At 41.9% G+C, this 19,703-nt stretch overlaps 1 protein-coding gene across 3 annotated transcripts; it reads right to left on the bottom strand.

The window, feature by feature from the left end:
• Positions 1-5,599: 5,599 nt before the first annotated feature.
• Positions 5,600-18,523, bottom strand: dglucy (D-glutamate cyclase). Of its 3 annotated transcripts, XM_034563063.1 has the most exons (15): positions 18,295-18,523; positions 17,295-17,377; positions 14,603-14,756; positions 13,020-13,106; positions 12,500-12,635; positions 11,686-11,836; positions 11,474-11,596; positions 11,137-11,382; positions 10,349-10,466; positions 9,683-9,825; positions 9,487-9,586; positions 8,836-8,984; positions 7,972-8,091; positions 6,891-7,051; positions 5,600-6,562 (listed from the first exon to the last, which is right to left on the bottom strand). In XM_034563063.1, the coding sequence occupies exons 2-15, from the start codon at positions 17,368-17,370 to the stop codon at positions 6,401-6,403; spliced, it is 1,926 nt and encodes a 641-aa protein (XP_034418954.1). In that variant the 5' UTR covers positions 17,371-17,377; positions 18,295-18,523; the 3' UTR covers positions 5,600-6,400. The 3 variants fall into 3 exon arrangements, with proteins under 3 accessions (XP_034418954.1, XP_034418953.1, XP_034418955.1); XM_034563062.1 differs by lacking the exons at positions 17,295-17,377; positions 18,295-18,523 and adding an exon at positions 15,505-16,024; XM_034563064.1 differs by lacking the exons at positions 5,600-6,562; positions 17,295-17,377; positions 18,295-18,523 and adding an exon at positions 15,505-16,060 and having other exon boundaries at positions 6,933-7,051; positions 7,872-8,091.
• Between the last annotated feature and the right edge of the window lie 1,180 nt (positions 18,524-19,703).

Below are 19,703 nucleotides of genomic sequence, written 5' to 3'. Positions count from 1 at the left end.
CAGTGAATTAATGGGTTATGATTCTGATCATATTGAGCTCTGAGGGTTATTTCATGTGACTTCATCTCTGAAGTCAGTGGGTACGTTTGGTCTAAAGAGTTGTGCTTTGTCTCGTAGTGGAGCTTCATATTGCTGCTTTTAATAATCCCCACGGCCTCTGAACATATGAGACGTACTGGTTTAGAACCAAAGACTGAACATATAACAGTCTGTGGTTCTTGGTTCAAGACTCTGGTCTCTGTCCACTTTTCTCTTCTTGGAGAACGACATGTGAAATAACTTCTGATTCCCCTAATCTTCCTGTTGGCTCTCTCTCACCTTCTCTCTCATGTGTGTTATCTCACTGGAGTTGCGATACTTATCAGAATACACATATTTGATTGGCTATTAGTTAACTTTAAAGTTAAGGTTCTCCGCCATAGATTTGTAAATAATGATTTCTCACTTTATTGTTGATTACAGTGTGCAATATGCATATTGGTCATTGTAAATAGATTAGATGGACAGGCAAAGCGTTGAGAAAAAGGCTTTCTTTAAAAGAAATTTAAATTCTGATACATATGACAGGCAGGTCTACCTGCTAGTGCACATCCGGCCTCTACAGCTCACACCCAGGACATGGTCTAACCTTAAACCCAGGACGTGGTCTAACCTTACACCCAGGACATGGTCAAACCTTACATCCAGGACATGGTCTAACCTTAAACCCAGGACGTGGTCTAACCTTACACCCAGGACATGGTCAAACCTTACATCCAGGACATGGTCTAACCTTAAACCCAGGACATGGTCTAACCTCACATCCAGGACATGGTCAAACCTCACATCCAGGACATGGTCTAACCTCACATCCAGGACATGGTCAAACCTCACATCCAGGACATGGTCTAACCTCACATCCAGGACATGGTCAAACCTCACATCCAGGACATGGTCTAACCTCACATCCAGGACATGGTCTAACCTCACATCCAGGACATGGTCTAACCTCACATCCAGGACATGGTCTAACCTCACATCCAGGACATGGTCTAACCTCACATCCAGGACATGGTCTAACCTCACATCCAGGACATGGTCTAACCTCACATCCAGGACATGGTCTAACCTCACACCCAGGACATGGTCTAACCTCACATCCAGGACATGGTCTAACCTTAAACCCAGGACATGGTCTAACCTCACATCCAGGACATGGTCTAACCTCACACCCAAGACATGGTCTAACCTCACATCCAGGACATGGTCTAACCTCACACCCAGGACATGGTCTAATCTTACACCCAAGACATGGTCTAACCTTACACCCAGGACATGGTCTAACCTTACACTCCAACACATTCACTCCGCTTGGCATCTACCAATCGCTTGTAGTTCCTTCACTTCGAGCTAAACACTCTACAAAGTCACGACTGTTTGCTGTGCTGGCTCCTCATTGGTGGAACGAGCTCCCCATTGACATCAGGACAGCAGAAAGTCCACCGGAAGCTAAAAACACATCTTTTCCGACTATACCTTCAATAACAGATTAGCACTTCAGTGGCACTTGAATGGCACTTACTTATGGTATTTTTGTTGTTTGGCGTCCTTCAAGAAACGTTACTTTCTTGATTCTTGTTGTTCTGAGTTTGTACTCATGGTTTAATGCACTTATTGTAAGTCGCTTTGGATAAAAGCGTCAGCTAAATGACATGTAATATAATGTGAGAGCATTTCTCTCTCACAGTTGTAGCACTTCCCTTTCGAGGGTTTCTGTCTCTTTAACTCTGTGAAGTAAAGCGATGGTTGGCTGGATGTGACTTATTAGTGTTTATTGGTTTTAGAAGATCAATAAACACAGTTGTCAGGTGAAACAGGAGCTGAAAATCAAAATGAGTTTGTGTGTAATTGTATTTGTTTTTGTAACAGAATCCTTCCTCTGAGTAGACACATATACACTTACAACATCATAAGTGCCTCCAAAGTACTGGTGTAAATACTGCACACAGAAAAGGGACTAGTGCGTGCGTGCATGTCTGTGGGAGCGAGGCAGAATATGCAAATGCGAGTGATTGTGTGTATTAATCTTGGCAGTATCAGCTGCTGCTGGCTGCTGCTGTCGTCCAACAGGAAGTCGCATAAAACTTAGGTCGGGCTGAGGTCATAGGTCACAGTTGAAAAAGATCTAAGGGGAGATGAGAAGAACAGGAAGACAAAATAGAAGCAGAGAGGAAAAGCATGTTGAAAGTGGTCCCCATTCTTAGGCTTTTGTAGATTTACTTCTTTAATACTTTTGAATTCCTGATCCAATCACGATAGCTGGGAGTAATGCATGTCATATCTCCAGTGGGTTTTAAATGAATAGGAGCAGAACTGGGTAACAATAAAAAATAAAAAATAACGAATTGTACCTAATCATTATATTGGAATAAAAAGGGCAAAATATCGCAACATTTATTACATCTGGTGTTAGGCAATCTTGTGGGAAGGTTTTGACGTGGAAGTTTCTTTTAGGGCTGGAAATTTTGAAATGACATCACAAAGGAAATCATAAAGAGGAAATCTAAGACGTGTGTGGAGTTCACATTTTGTGGTTAAGTGCCTTGCCCAAGGACACATCGACATGGGGGATCAAAACCACCGATCCTCTGATTGAAGGACGACCCTACTCACCACTGAGCCACAGTCACCCCTCTTGGCTATATAAAGAGGCTATATTGGTTCCACTCAGGAACCAATATAGCCTCTTTATGTCAAAGTTGACAAAATAACATCAAAGTCAGATGGCAACTAGCAAGCAATGGATGAAGAAAAAACTATTTTGAATGGCAAGTTCCTCTACAGATGGCCTGAAACATTTAGCCTGCGGTGTGTTAGTTGAATTGGTGTCAATCCTCAGTTAATTATGAGACGGACAGGAAGCCAGTGGGAGGCCAATATGATTTGTGCAATTTATACTAACAGCAGACGATGAAGAGACGACCCCACATACAAACATGTACAGTAGCCTAACCGAGAGGTAATAAAAGCATGAATAACTGGCCTTTACCTTAGCTAAAACTCTTAACTAGAACTAACTAGTCAACCTAGTTTTGACAACTTAACTAATTTGTTATCACATTGGCTTCAGGAAGTTGAAATATGTGACAGATACATACACACTCACTCAATGACTTGAAAAGGAAAGACACAATGGCGGACCAGATTGTCAAACTGCCTTCAATCAACCTTTTGTGGTCTATACGGATGCAAGTGACGACGTCCTGAGCGGTGCTGCTCCAGCAGCAGGGTTGGGGACAGAGGAAGTAGAGTCAGAGAACCTGTGCAGGTGGCAGTTAAGTGTGAAGGGTGAAGAGGAAGGGGGCCAGAACGGTTCCCTGTGGGGCCCCTGTGCTGCAGATGTCGGACTCACACTCCCGTCTCCTAAAATGCTCTGGACGGTTGGTGAGGCAGGATCCATGCTGTAAACTAGTGGTCCAGCCCTGTGTGCTCAACGTGTCCCTCAGAAGCAAAGGCTGGATGGTGTTGTAGGCAATGTAGACATTTAAACATGATCCTCACAGTGCTTCTAGCCTTTTCCAGGTGAGAGAGGAATAGAAGGTACCCTGTTGCCAGGTTGATAGGCGAACTGTGGCCGGTCCATTGATGGACTCACAAGGGGGGCGAAGATGGACAAGGGCTAGCCTCTCCAGGGTCTTCATCAGGTGCGGTGCCAGTGACGACTTGGAGTGCAGGGTCTTTGGCACTCTGGCCCTCTCCCCAGCTTCAGGCTCAGGTCACAGATGTGCTCAACAATCCTGCACATCTGGTTACACAGCGTGTAGGATTTGGCAGCTCTAGCGCTGAGGTAACAAGCGTAAAGGAGCAACTATTTGTGGGGCGACTATGGGTCAGTGGTTAGCATGCCCGTCTTTCAATCAAGGGGTTGGCAGTTCAATCCCCGCCCTAGTCGATGTGTCCTTGAGCAAGACACTTAACCCTGCATTGCTCCCTGTAGCTGTGTCTACGGTGTATAATGTAAAGTGTCTTTGAGTATCTAGAAAAGCACTATATAAATTAAATGGATTATTATTAAGGAGAACTACGTGACACAAAAACCTGAATGGCCCCATCTCGAGCCGGTGTTTGGTTTGTCCGTTCTTGGCTACTTTTGAAACACCCCGGCCATATCATTAGAGAGGACCTCTTTTTTTTTCTTTACAATTGTTGATTTCCCAAAATAAATGAGTTTAGAATGAAAGTCATGACACTACTACATTCAGCCAACGTAGATACGAGACATTTGTGTGAGGTTGGTAAACAATGACAATATCTTGAAAAAACAAAAAAACAGAAAGCAACATACCTTTATGTATTCAAATGCTATAGTGTTTTCTGAAATAAAATGATATAGTGACGTGTCATGCCTTTCTGTTCATGCCATTTGATCCCCCAGTGTGTTTTTCTCTTTCCCCATAACCATTTGCCCTCTACCTGAATCCACCTGAACATACCCCAATCTAAATTATGAATACTATTCCAGCCAAGAAAAAAAACAGCATCCTGCCCTTCGAGGCAGGATGTAAATAAAATGAGACTTACTGTGGACACACAGTTCCACAGGTGTAGTTATTGTGCTAGCCTTGAAAATGATGTGATGTTGACAATGACGAGGGAAATTGATTGGGAAGGACAGGGCAGATCAACGGGGTAGCCCTTTGGTTGTGACTCACACAGCACATTCTGGAGACTTTAATGTTATTCTAATTTCTAAAAAAATTATGAATGCATTTGCAGCTACGCTTGAACTTACACTGCCATAACAAAGAGAAAATAAATGTCTTGTTCTGCCAGAAATTGAAAAACTCTCAGCATATAAGCTATGATATCTTTGTGTCGTGGCATTATGTCAATGTTACAAAAACAAACAAAGGGAGTGCCGTAAGGCTCAATATTGGGTCTCATTTTGTGACAATAGTCGCCACCTTTTTAAGATATTGTTTTAATATGAACTGTTTACATCCTGTGGTGATAGTTGATAATTGCCTTGTTGAGAAAGCTAGTTCCCTATCAGACAAACAAAGGCATTTTCCTTTCCATCATACACATGAGACCGTCTCTATGTAGGCGTAGTCACTGTGATGTCACCCATTGGCTTGTGGACTATTTGAAGCCTTGCGTTTGGCATTTTGGAGGGTGGAGCTGGGGAAGACCGACAGGGCAAAGTAGCGTTAGCTGGAAACTTAGAGTTTGTCATGCTACCCGCTAGCTTGGTTACCATGGTGCATCTGTTAGTCACAGTACCTGGGATATTAATTGGGATATTACTTTTTACAAACAAAAACAGGCTTGTTTGTAATGTACTTGTCTCTTAGCACAACAAGCTGAGTTAATAAACCAGGTATGGTGAGTGCAGACACCAATACCCACTAGTGCGACCATATAAATAAAATAAAACTTCTTTTGGAGTTCACGCTCCAAAAGAACTGGAGCACAGACCTCTTGGTCGTACAATTACCTCACAGCAAGGCATTTGTGTGATATTTGCATGAACAATCCTTCAAAAGGCTTTGACACAAACACACCTGAGCTAGCGGCAAAGAGGAAATTAGCTATAGAGACCAAAACTGTTATGTTTGACCAGGTTGTAAACATGTTTATTTCTGCTCCAAAGTTGAGCATTTTAAAATGGGCCTTTGCTTGATCATACAATAATACAAATAATACATGGCAGAAAGCAGCTCAAATACTATAAAAAGCTCAAAGAAGAAAAAAACAAAACATTTATTAGACAGACTTCATATGATTGGCATAATCTTTTTATTTAAATTACATTATAATATGTATTTTACTGCTAGAAACATTTAACTCAAAGCTTCAATTCCAACAATATTGTACAACAATGTTCAAAACTTATTGAATGTCTTACTACGTGAACAAAGTCATTGGAGTGTTGTTGAGAAGTAAATCATGTGGTCAGTGATTTTATACGATCACTGTAATGCTAAGTAGGATATATAACACTAAAATCACAGCCCATTTAAGGGACAACGGCTAAAAAGATTTGACTTCAGTGTGCTTTGTCACCCGTAGTCAAGGAAGAGGCCTGAAAGGTAACCAAGGCAGCATCGAAAAACACACACACACACACACACACACACACACACACACACTTCTGCCCTTTCTCTTTCCCTCTTTCCTTTCTCTGGACAATCTGAATAGAGAGGAAACGCCTCCTCCACATGGATAGCCAATGTGTGTGTGTGTGTGTGCGTGTGTGTGCGTGTGTGTGCGTGTGTGTGCGTGCTCAGGTGTGTTTCTCTCTCAGAGCCCTGAGCTTAATGGGAGCGCACACGGCGACTTGCATCAAGGCCATGCTAATACTCAATCACACACTTAGATAATTCACTTTTCAATTTTGAGAATAACCAGAATAATTTGATCAAAGGCTCGGAGTGGTGCTGCCTCGTGTGACTTCCAGCAGTCTGGTGATGATGTCGGAGTGTGTGGGGTGAAAGGTCAAACCATCCACCTCCATGGCCAGGTTACCAGTTTTCCCGCTTCTTATCCCAAAACGCACCAGAGTGGAGAGAATAGTCTCCTCCTGGAAGACAAAGAGAGTGTGTTTGTGTGTGTAAACGGCAGTCCTAGAGAAGTACCACAAGTATAGCTATTTCATTCAAAAGCTGTGTCCCTTGCCATCAAATTAAAAGTAAAAAAGTAAATCAAATTGAAATAGCTTTTGTTAAATTCAAAAAAATGTATATTAGCATAGTATTCTCAGCTTTAAAAAAAGTATTATGTAAATCAAGAAGATACATTTTCTAACTTCCTCGTGATTTACATCTTTAAAAAAAAAGAGAGAGCTTATTCAAGAGAATATTTACAAAGGTGTGTGTGTGTGTGTGTGTGTGTGTGTGTGTGTGTGTCACCTTGTCCACAGATGGCAGGTTAGCAGTCCAGTCCTGGAGCTGTTCTTGGGGGATTGAGTGCTCCGATCCGAGTCCTTTCTTTCTGTATCGCTGGTGGGAGGGGCAGGTGTGCAGCAGGTAGAGCCCACAGGCCACAGCATAGCCTCCCCAGTTAGACACCCCTTCAGGAGGGAAGGGTGTTGGTGAGAGTGGGAGAAGGCAGGTAAACCACTGACATTGGTGGTTCTTAATGAGTAATGACACAAATATATAAAAAAGACCAAAACAATTACAAAGTGAAACAAGCTGACAACAAGACACAAAGCACCTACATAAAGATGCTAAACTACAAAAATGGAGCAAAACAACCTCAGACATAAAACTACAAACAAGGGACACACAAAGTGACACTAATTGACCACAAAGAGACACAAAACAACGACAAAAAGAGGCTAAACATCTGGAATGCATACGCTGCATTATGATATGGCCTATTTGTATTTGTATTGAATGAGTATGAATTGTGGAATTGCGATGGCAAATGGAAAGCACACGGCGGTGCAGAGGAAATACGCTCTTTCACTCAGCCGCTATAACTTGGTGGAATCAAATATGTACCGTACCTATGTGTGTGTAAAGAATGCTGATATGAAATATAAAAAACAAACAGTCGTCAATGTGCAACCTGCCAATGGATTGGTGATTTAAGCTCCTCTATTGGGTTCATATAGTGCGTCACCGCACGTCACTGCTCTATAGTGAATCAGAGAAACCAGAAAGGTTGTTATTTCCTCTTTTTGGTTTCACATCTCCTTTTCATGAAATATTAGGGCAGAGATCATACAGTTGCTCCACTGTGGAACTTCCTCACCACTTTTAATAAATGAGATGGGCTTTTTCTCCCACCACATACAAAGAGGTTAGGGAGAGGCCAGGTGTTCAGTGTGTATGTTTGATATCCTGTTGGTGTGGCATTTCAAAGTGCATATTATGCATCCATACCTGCAGGAGCATGTATTAAAAGCATGTCTGCGCTGTGGCCATGCAGCCATAACAACAGTGTTAACTTTGTACGGAGCGTGTGATGATTGCAAGTCCACACCAGCAGTGATGGCGTAGTCAGCAGGAACAACGCAGGCTATGAGACCCCCGTTGGGCATCAGCTCCTCCACCCTGTCCTTCAGTTGGCCCATCCCCAACTCATTACCACCATCCCCGATTCCTGCAGGGTCAGAGAGAGGAACATATTCAGAGGTGAGCGACAGACATGTTCATAATCATTTCTAGAAGAACAGAGCAGCTGGACTGACAAGGACTGCTATGGGTAATGCAATACACTTTATTGAGCAACAGATACATATCAACAGATTTTCTGGAACTCTGACTTAGTTTCAAGTTGGTTACATCCCCAAAGTAAGAGACAGAGGTCCTGGTCTCATTGGATTGGTGCATCCATCATTTCAGTCAGCGTGTCACATAAAGCAACAAAAGAGGTTGTTGGATTCATCATATTTCTCCGTTAGCTGTTCAAAGGACCTGCCCCTCTATCATGCCAAAGCTTAAGACGTTTAAAGATCAGTGGTATGAGTTGGGTATTTAATTAAGTGACACATTGTTCCTTAAATAGATTTAAAAATGGTTTTACTACTAATATTTTTTCAGAACTACACATTATTATGTGAGAAATTTCAAATGTATCAAATTATTTAATATAATCATGTGAGAATAGATATGTGAATAATTCACACATGCTGGGTCATGATTCCGGCTTTTGCATGCTCGGAAAATGTGTAAATTAGGCTTCAATGGAGGAAAAACATGCAGTCAGTTTATTCTTTGACAGGCGATGAAATCATTATCATGGTTCTTCCATTATTGCTTTCAATTTGAATCCCTAAATTATAGTAATAAAAAGGTACTATAAGTAAAGCCTTATGAAAAAGACTAAAATGAATGTGTGACCTACCTGTAGTGATTATTCCTGATATATTCTTGGCAGCAATAAACAAGTCATCGATGGGATCCACCAGATGTTTGATGTTGATTCCTCTCATGTTGTAGTAATTTCCATCTCGAGCACGTCCAGTGCGCTCTATCGCCACAAGGTGGTCATACCTGAAACAAATTAATTACGAGCACATTCCATTCACACCCTGGAAGCTGAGAGACTCAACGCTTTAAATAATGCCGACGACACCAGTTACATTAAAGTCCAGTGTGATCACTAATGAATATCTAGACCAGGGACCATCACTCAAGGACAAGGACAGACAAATCTAGAAAATCAGTCCTGATGTGAAGTCCTTTTTGGGGCGGTATAACTCAAGTCGGTGGGGGCTTGGCTTGGGAACCGGAGGCTCGTCGTTTCCGGTCCCTGTACGGATCAAGTATGGAGCGTGGACTGGTGCCCACACCCCAACCGCTCGAGATCATCTGTCCATGGGCAGCCATGAGAGTCTGACATCTCTCCCCTAATTCATGTGTAAAGGTCCCATATATTTGTGCCCGTACGTCTAATGTGTAAAAATAACAACAGAGTGAAAATATGTAGGTTTCCTTTCTTTCCTTCTTTTGTGTTCTCGTACTTCCTGCAGACACGCATGACAGGTCAGCTCACCTGGGCTTGCTGGGGTCTCCATCGTGACACAGGAAGTGAAGTGCAGAGTCTGGGCCGTTGTCTTCAAAAGTGACCAATGGGATTGCAGTTTTCAGCACACCTAAGGGTATTAAACCAAGTCACAGACATTGGATGTCGAGAGCACTGATGAAGGAAAATGACATTGTTTCAGTGTTGAGGTCCAACTCTTCCCCACCTGTCCTCACAGCCTCATCAATGAGGGCCTGGTTCATCTCCAAGGCTCTCCTGTCCGTCACCATTGTCACCAGCTTCCCTAGCGACAGCAGCATGGTTGCCATGGCAATGGCCCCAGGTGGGCCGTCAGTCTCGTCAGGGGGACTAAAGGGGAAGGGGATACATTTTAATTTCAATAAATGTCTGTTCATTATCAGGTACCACAATGGCATTGAGCTTATTCTGCGGCGACAATCCGGGCCAAAATCACAAGGACGTGTGGGAAGTGTGCTCAAAAAACAGACCTGCAGCCACCGCTTATCGCCACGCTGCGGCTAACGAGAACAAACGGAGATCTTCGAGACTGAGACTTTAAAGCTGGCGAGTGGAACGTTTGACTCAGCGCTAATTGCCTGCTGCTCTCTCATCAGCCAGCCTCTTTTGTCTGAAGTTCAGAGACGTCATGCTCCATGGGCGGGATACCAAACAGAACCTTGGCACCAAACAAGTTACATACCGAATAGTGAACTATGTACCAACGCGTGTCAGGGTGCGAGCCATTCAAATGAATGGGGACTAGAACAATGTGTTGCAAGACTACTTTAAGGGTCGTGAGAACCACTCCATGACTTTGTACGTAAACATGACTGTGTCAAGTCCATAAGTACGCGTGTGGGCAGGTACCTACCTGTGCATGTAGTGGGTTGGAAAGCCGGTAGTTATGGCAACAGAGGATGCGTGGGAGAGTGCCAGACAGGAGCGCAGAAGTTCATCTTCAACAAATAAAGCTTGAATCCCTCGTTGACCTGGTTGAGAGAAAAAGGGACAAACTCACATCCACATGCAACAACATCTGATTTGATCAATTGAAAACAACAGCGTGGACAGTCTGCAGATTTTGACGTCACGCTGAACGTCGTCTTGCGGACAGACCGGACAGAGTTATCCAGATTTTAATTAAATAATTAAATGAAGCAAAATCTTTGTGTTTTGGGTTCATACTGCTACAATAAACCAGATTAAAACAGCCAACATGTGACCGAACTGGGTTGGCTTCTCGATGATGTCAACGTGTCTGGGATTCCACGAGCAGTATTGGTTATTTCGGCCAGGAAATATTCACCATCCTATTATATTTTGGGTTAACATGCTAAGATTAGCTAAGATAACACTAAAGTACAACAGAAGCTGATGGAAGCAGCATCAGTTGTTCAGTTATTTGGTCATAAACTAAACTTTTTTTTGCTGATGATGGCGCTACCTGACATAATCTGTAATATCTATACAAAATGTCATGATAATCTATCCAATATGTGTTGAGATATTTCAGTCTGGACACCGTCATCGCTTGAGCAAATCCAATTGTTAATTCCAGCCTATAATTTTCAGCTGAAATAAAATTCCACTCAGGTAGACCTCCAGCTCTACTTATTTAATGTAAGAACCCAAATGACATGGCTCTTTGCACGTGTTCACCTGGGTCCTCTCCAATAATTGTCGCCAGCTGTCGGATCTTTGCCACGGCCCTCTGAGATGCCAAGCTGTACAGCAAGGGATTGTGGGATACCAAAAAGCAAAAGGGAATTAGTTCAAGGTTGTGATCCGTGGAGGGCGAGCCTACGGGGCTCTCAGAGGGTGGAGGTGTGGGAGAAGAAGGGGACGAGTCTGGGATGTCAGTCAGGAACATACAGCCTGGTGAGTGGCTGAAGGCCAAAGAAGGCTCTGGAGAGACACAAAACCAGGTCTTTGTTTCTTGTAGATACCATGAGGAGGTTATGGAGTGAATGCAGCACTAGCCAATCATATTACTCACTGCTGCTGATTATTGCTTCAATAGCAGTCACTCCACAGGCCCAGAACACTGGGACATCGCCAGGCTGCAGCTGTACTTGCTCCCCATAGTTTGGTCTGGACAGGTCCTGTATGCCGAGGAGAGCTCCACACACAAGTAAAGCCAAGTTATGTACTGGTAAATGAAGGTTGTTAGCCTGTGTAACGTGTGTGTGTGTGTGTGTGTGTGTATACCTGGGTCTCCTATGTGTACAGGAGCTCCATGTGCAAGCGGGTTGAGGTGAGTAACCTCTACTGCTGCATCCAGCATGCCAGCTGGAACAGGACGCATAGTGACCACTAGAGGGCAGCTGAACACTGCTGCAGGAATACACGGAACTGCAGTCTACCACACACACACACACACACACACACACACACACAATATATATGCTATAAAATATCTATTTTGTTTGAGGAAAAACTGTGTGCTAAAATATTGTATTGATGAATAAACAATTGACTGACAAAGACATTCACTAACTATTTTGATGATTGGGATTTCAGGTCAAAATAAATTAAAATGTGCTGGGTCCAACTGACTCAGCTCTATACATAAATTGTGATTAGATACAAATAATATGACAACCAAATACATAAATTGCATTGTCAATGTCCTTGACATCCATCCATCCATTTTCAATACCGCTTATCCTCATTAGGGTCGCGGGGGCGCTGGAGCCTATCCCAGCTGACATAGGGCGAAGGCAGGGGACACCCTGGACAGGCCGCCAGTCCATCGAGGGCACATGTCCTTGATATGATGATGTCATTTTTTCGACCAGCCCAATGCTATTTTTTCCAGCCAAGCTTAAGCAAAAGTAGCCCAACTGGGCAGAAACCAGTCCGATATAGCCTAAACCAGTCCTGCCAGTAAGCCTATACAGCTGCAGTACACCACAGAATGGACCCCGTCTGCTTGTTTAACATTGTCACGACAGGTCAATGATACAGAAGGTGTGACAATGAATTTGCAGCACATACAGCTTTGTAGATATTTGTGCCATACCCTGTACATGCTGACGTTTGTGCCCTGCTCCACGTTCCTGACTGGGACTCCAGCTTTCTTCAGTCGGCCCTCAAAGCCAAAACTGCAGCCCAGATAGAAGCAAACCATGTCTGACCACGGGCTGTGATGTGCAGCACTGGGGAAACAAAAAGGAGGAGTGAGGCTGGTAAGATCACAAAGTCAAGGTGAGAGATGCTCTTTGATTCCTTTGGGAGTGTGACAGTGACAGGCTGTACATTATCAATCATGTGTCAATCAATGTCATTTACCAGAGACTTAATGCTTTATGCTTTCAAATTATGCTGCTGTATTTTTAGACATACAAAATATATATTAGGCTTAAAATCTTTAAATAAGTAACACTTTTTCATTAAACATGATTGTCTTGCTTAACCTATTTTAACCATATTCATATATGTTCACATTTTGGCCTGCAGGCATGGGGCCCTGAGGTTTTCTCTGCATGTTTGAGTTCAACCAAACTCCTTTTAGTGCAGCGCTCTGTGTCATTTTTAAATACCTTGGCTGAGTGCTGTAACTCTGCAGACTTGAGACGGTTTTCACCAGGCAACCCTCTTCATACACATAGTATTGAGAAATATCTGTCCTGAAGACACAAACAATGTGTGAAGTGTACAGTCCGCTAGAATAAAGTGAAGCACAGAGATGTGAGGTAGGGGAGAAATGTAATGGATTCTTAATTATAAATACACGTACCCTCATTTACCTCATGCCTATTACATATTAGAAAAGCATACAAGTACCTTCATTGAATAAATTAGATGAAAAACATTATTTGCAGAGGCATGTGTGTGATTGGCTGATCATCAGCTGATAGACGTGTGAGTGGCTCGGACAAGTAAAGTCTCCCTGAACACTTCTGGAATAGCTCCATGTTGGTGTCTGCAGTATGCTGAGCGCTGAGCGGAAAGCCACTCGTCAATGTTTTACATTGGATTCTCTCTAACCGACACATGCTGACAGTGAGTAAGTACTCAAGGCATTCATCACCAGACAGCAGTTAAAGAGAGCTAACGCAGGGTCAGAAACATCACTTTGTTCATACAGAATCACTCCGGTGAAAAATGATGCATTCAAGAACGTGAAAGGTGCATCCAGTGCAGATCTCCGCCAGATGTGTCTGCAACGACCACTGCTGTAACGTGTGATTTAAGGAATACAAACCACAATTTACAAACCCCGACCTCGAGAGGTCCTTGAGCATGCAGCCACAACTGGCCACTGTTGAGTTGTAGTGGATTTTATATACACTTGCACATGTAAATAATAAAGTTTATGTTTTAAATTAATACATAAAGAAAGTTATGATAATTAATTTGGGATATTATGAGGAATGTATTATAAACCTTAAGAAAGGATCACTGTTTTATTATTCTGTTTGCTGACGACAAATGTAATGATTAACTGTATGATGCATGAGAATTAATGATGTTTTATTGTTTAGACAATAGTTAAAATGGATGCCGATTGAAACCTGAGATGTTGCTTTTATAATAGGTTTTATTCTGAAGGGGAACTTCCTGTCCTTGACCGGAAGTGTGAGCTTTGACCCCCCCCCCCCCAACTTATCGATTAGCTTAGCGAACAGAACGGCAGCATTCTTTGAACTAGCCAATAGAACTAACCTTTAGGTGTGAACTCATTTGCATGACCTGACTAACAGCCGAGCATCTGTTCTGGAGTCAGAGATCTTTGGTTCGGGACCTTGAGACAGCCCCGGGCTCCACGCTGCGCCTGGCTGAGAGAGAGGCCTTGGGAGCAGCGAGGTCTGTCTGTGGAGAGCTCTCCCTTCTTTGCCATTAAATATTGTTAAACTTTAATTCATTGAATCCTGGATTTCCTGCGGCCACGGGTCCCGAGGTTCTGAACATATCTTTCACCACCCAAAGTATTATGCAGTTTGCTGCAACAGAATGAGCGATTAGCCGTGGACAGACACAGAGACGATCACTCACGCACTCACAGACGCAATCCCAATCGGGCAGATCGAGTAGCGAGTGACACGTGTTGTTCCCGTGTGGCGTGAATGAGCTAAAGAACGAGATGATGAAGTAATATCAGATCGGTGCATCGGTGTTCTACCTTATGTCAGCATCTCTGGCAAGAGGCGGACAGGAAGTCTCCCCTGTTTGGCTGCGATAAAGGAGCGGCAAGGGGGCGGGGTTTCTGCGACAGAACGCTTCAAAGTCATCGGCCAGATGACTGGGCAGGATGACGACATTGGCCTGCTGGTACCCTGACACAGACACACACAGTTCATGCACGTTATAACAGAAACGAATCAGAAAACCAGATCGGCTCCGGTCAAACAGGGATGAAGGATAAAGGGTGGCCATCCAAGTGCCACATCCCATCCACTGTAATCACACCAGAAACAAAAAGGAACCCAGATATATCTTAATGTTACTACAATAAAGTACCAAAAGTTACCAACACTAGGAGAGAGATACTGTAGAAACTAGTATCACTCCTGAGTCACAATGGCTTCGTCCATAAAAAACGGTTTTATCGGGGCCACATGATGTTTATATTAAAATCCCCATTTTCAAATTGCAGTCTTTTTTTTGGCATAAGTGATAAACAGTAGGTGATCCCCTCAATCAGGTGGACAGCAGGTCGCCCAGCAGTTGTTAAGAGTAAATTAGAGAAGAACAGAGATGTCAGTTTGGCAGGCTGACTGAGCAGCTACATGCAGAGCTTTTAACTTGTGTTGTTGCATGTTGCATTCTTTCTATGATTTTAATAATTCCACTAAGAACACCCTCTTTGAAAGTCGGGATTAAAGCGAAATCTAATATATACCGCTAATAATAATAAACAGGAGCCAGAATGGTAGATTTGTCTGTAGACTTACTTATGCTGGATGCAATCATAGCTGTTCATATCATCGTCTTCTCTAATTGTTCAACCTATGGGTTAAGGTTATACCAGTATGCCACAAATAATTCAAAGTGCATGGTTCCAGGTGATCCACGGGTTCTTACCGTTAGCTAACCCGGTCGTGGTGCGTATTCTGGGGTCTTCCTGCCTGATCAACGGCCTCAACTCAGCAGGACTCAGAGAATGTAAACGATGTGACGGCTCCATTATGGAACACACGCTTTTGTTAGATACTCCGACCACTTTCTCCTATTTCAGGTTCTCGCCTCGGGACCAAACAAGAGCCACAGACGGTGCCAATGCAAACGGCAGTGGACGCCATGCAGTGGGGAACAACTCCGCCCGTTCACTAGGGTTAATGTTTAGGTGGAGAATGTGGTCAATCATTAAACATTCGGTTTATTGGGGTAAAGGGAGAACGATTAGCAGAGAGGATTAGGAAATTAGTTTGAAGAAAATGTATGGAAACAAAAGCTTTATGTAGAGAGAATGAGACGGAGACAGTTGGAACTTTGGGTTTGCCTTGAAAATGGATATGACATCCAAAGTTGTTATCTATATTTTACAGGTTAGCCGGTACGTGTAACACAATCCAACCAACCAACCAATTACATCGACTCACCCCCACTTCTCTGCCACAAACAGTCAGCAAAAGAATGAATGAAATCATAAATTATATATATATATAAATCACAAATTATATATATATATATATATATATAAAAATCATAAATGATATATATATATATAAATCAGAAGTCATATATATATTATATATACACATCATAAATTATATATATACTGTATATATAAATCATAAATTATATATATATATATATATATCATAAATTATATATATAAAATTAATGATTTCATGATTAATATTGGATTTTTCCAATTCAGTTTTCAATTAAATAATGTGAAAATATACAAAATACTACAGGGCAGCTTCACCAACGAACACAATATTTCTCTCTCTCTCTCTATATATATATATATATATAGAGAGAGAGAGAGAGAGAGAGAGAGATACATTCACTGTAATACTCTGAAATCCATAAGCAGCAGATAAACCTGAGAGCAGACGTTTAATGAGCAGACAGAAGCAGCCTGAGTGAGAAGAGAAGGGCTGAAGCTGCTGTGGAAGCAACCATATAGCATTACATTTGAGCAGGAGCAGAGCAAATCCATGCGCAAGCAGAAGTTATTTGAGTGCGAGTGCAGGGTTTTGAGGGAAAGCATTACAAAAACTCTAGACCGGGAAATCAATGAGGCATGCCCCAAATTGAAAAAAAACATGCTCTTGAGTAAAGATAGTGAAAAAAGCTCCATACAAGTTGCAGCTAGTCACGATCAGACACACCAGTGAAATACACTCTGGTTTACGGGAAAAATCTTGGGTGCAGATAGTTTCAATGTCTTTTGTCCAGCCTGAGAAACTAAGGCAAACCTTTTGTGTCACTCTTATTTCCTGTGACCCTGTCCCCATACAGTAACTCCTGGTAAGTAACTCCTTCAAAATATGGTTCCCCTACAGTAAGCGTTTACATGGTGATGTCAAAATTTTACTTGCAAACTCAAGGGTTTAGCATGATAAGCATTGACAAGTAAATTCATTGCATGTATTTGTAACATGTGTCAAGTGATTCCAACACAGTCTGTTACTGTGTGACTTTGGTGGATGAAGCAGGGGTTCTCAACCGTTTCTATTAAGGCCCAATTTTGATTGTTAAAATGTTTGAGGACCACCTTCTGAAATAATAGAGAAGAAAAAAAACATGACGAAAAAGGAGAAACAAATTAACTAGTGCTGTAAATATGTGTGATGCATCTGTCGGCTGTAATGACCAAAATGAATATTCTTTACCCTAAACTAGCTTTGTTTGTGTTTTACCTGAGTGGATGGCAGAGTTAGATATGCTCCTGAAATATCCGAGGGAGTGTCTGGCAGCTCTGACAGCAGTCAGCATGCTGAATCTGCAGCAGCACACGGACAGACGGATCACTCGTTTCACACACAAAAAATACAAAATAGTTGCTTAGTTTGTGGTGTTTATTTCTCTGCCACAGACCATAATGAAAGACTACTGAATAGACTGTGTCTGTCTAGTAACTGTGCAGAAAACAAGACACTGCAGCACGGAAATGACAAAGATCATTAAGATCATTTAGAAAAGTGTGTCCACCAGAGAACACTGACACACTGATTTTATTTGTTTTGGTATTGTAAAATGGCCCCGGTCAGGATGTACCTTTTGCCTTGAAGGACATTTCTTTATAAAAGGACAATAATTAACAGAAGTCAGTAATCAGTGGTGTAAGGAAAAGAAACCATAACTGCAGCCCTGTCAGCGAGGGAAGAGAGAGGCAGTCTTTGGGAGGCTCGTGGGCGTTGATGTCTGTGGACACCGTCATCGTGATTGACAGGCTCTACTTCCCTCTTCGTCCTCTCATGACGGACTGGCCGCTACTGTGACTCCACAATGCCTCTCAATGCTATACAAGAGCTACACACAGAGCATTACAGTAGATCTCTCTGCAACACAATGCATAGACGTCTCTGGCATAACGCCAACGCGGAGCCCTCTTCAACTCCCTTCATAACCTCACTTTGTGGAACGTTTTTAAACTATTTGTTTCCCTTTAGGGACTGATGACTGTGTTGTAGTTATTTCATTGTATACCTTTTTCAACCTCAATGATATAAGCTCGAAACCCGTAGATTGAACATATATATATATATATATATATATATATATATATATATATATATATATATATATATATATATTCACGAGGACAGCTACGTGTTCTCTCGCTATTCTCAACGGCTGCCGTAACCACGACAACCAGCGACGGGTTCGGCCGGAAGGCACCAGTTAAACCGCTCTTACCAGGTGTTTCAGTGAAGCGACGCAGCTGAAGTTCGGTAAAGTTGGAAAGATATTCAGATTCACAGATCAATAACTCTTTCGCGAAACGGTGTTAAAACACAAACGACACCTCTCTGTAACCATAGTGATGTCGACAACAAGCTACGACCTTAAACAACCTTCATTTGACCAACACGGGCCGGTTTCCGAGCTGGACTAATAACATTGTTCGGCCATTTGTGAGACGAGAGCGCGGGGACCGTGTGCAAAGTGCAATGCGGAAAATACATCCCAGAGTTCAGAAGCTTCACTGTAGGATAACCAACATAATGTCATACACCAATGGAGTCCCCCTTGTTGTACTACAGCTGTTGTTTTGAAGAAATGGGATTTTAAATAATTATGATGAATTATTTTGAATATTTTCTGGAAACAATATTCAATAGCTTCACTATTAAACAAAAATAGCAACATATTAATTTGCTGCAATAATGGGCTCCCCTTTGTTCTACTACAGTAAGTATTTTTGAATAATGGGATTTAGAATAATTATTATGAATTATTTTGAATATCTTATGGAAACCCAATTAATTTCATACATCAATGGGCTCATCCTTGTTTTACTACAGCTGTTATTTTCTTTAAAACTTTTAAATAATTCTGGTAAATTTGTATTGGAAAAAATATTCAATAACTTCCATTGTATCCAGTGTACCTGGCATTTAGATGGTTACTATTAGATCAGCTCATGGCTGCCTCATGGCCATCAGCCCCATAACCAATCAAATTAAGGATGCAGAGGGTGACTAAGTCACTTGCCAATCAGGAGCAACTTTCAATTAAGCTCCACCTGCAGTGATCTTTCCATTTGTCAGTCTTCAATGCAAACCACAATGACTGGGAAAGACATCTGTAAATATGGATTAAGTTTGGATTCCAGATGGTTATATGTATGTCATTTTGTTTTATTGTCTTTTCATTGTAGTAATTACATAGTTAGTTGAGCTATGCTTGTATACTTTTTGAGACTAACATTAATGTTGAACTAGTTATTGTGCATATTTGATTAACTGAAATGTTAATACATTTATATATATATATATATATATATATATATATATATATATATATATATATATATAGCATATATTTAGTTTTGTAAAATGGCAAAATTGTTTTATAGCTCTTAGTTAGGTATTGATGTTTAAATATTGTATGTTTAAAGTGTCAACTGTTGATTTACCTATTGGGCCACCTCTTTTGATTTTACTATGAAAAGAGTTTACTTCAAAAACTCACTTAATCTTGACGAAATGTTCTTTGTCTGTCCCCCTTTCCGTAGGTTAAAGACCCTTTGAAGACAATGGGAAGAGTCAAAAAGGGAAACAGAGTTCAGAGGAAAGACTTATGGGCAATGTCTGGTGGAATGA

Source organism: Cyclopterus lumpus, chromosome 22 (assembly GCF_009769545.1).
Source record: "Cyclopterus lumpus isolate fCycLum1 chromosome 22, fCycLum1.pri, whole genome shotgun sequence".
Classification (NCBI taxonomy): Eukaryota; Metazoa; Chordata; class Actinopteri; order Perciformes; family Cyclopteridae; genus Cyclopterus; species Cyclopterus lumpus.
Note: the sequence above shows the minus strand (reverse complement) of the source record. Positions and strands in the feature narration are given on the sequence as shown.

Excerpts from the sequence above, each read along its gene's own strand:
- dglucy (XM_034563062.1), bottom strand. The coding sequence starts at position 15,607 with ATGGAGCCGTCACATCGTTTACATTCTCTGAGTCCTGCTGAGTTGAGG. Across the intron at positions 14,757-15,504 it reads CACGACCGGGTTAGCTAACG|GGTACCAGCAGGCCAATGTC; the intron begins GTAAGAACCCGT and ends TGTCTGTGTCAG. Across the intron at positions 11,837-12,499 it reads CAAACGTCAGCATGTACAGG|ACTGCAGTTCCGTGTATTCC; the intron begins GTATGGCACAAA and ends TGTGTGTGGTAG.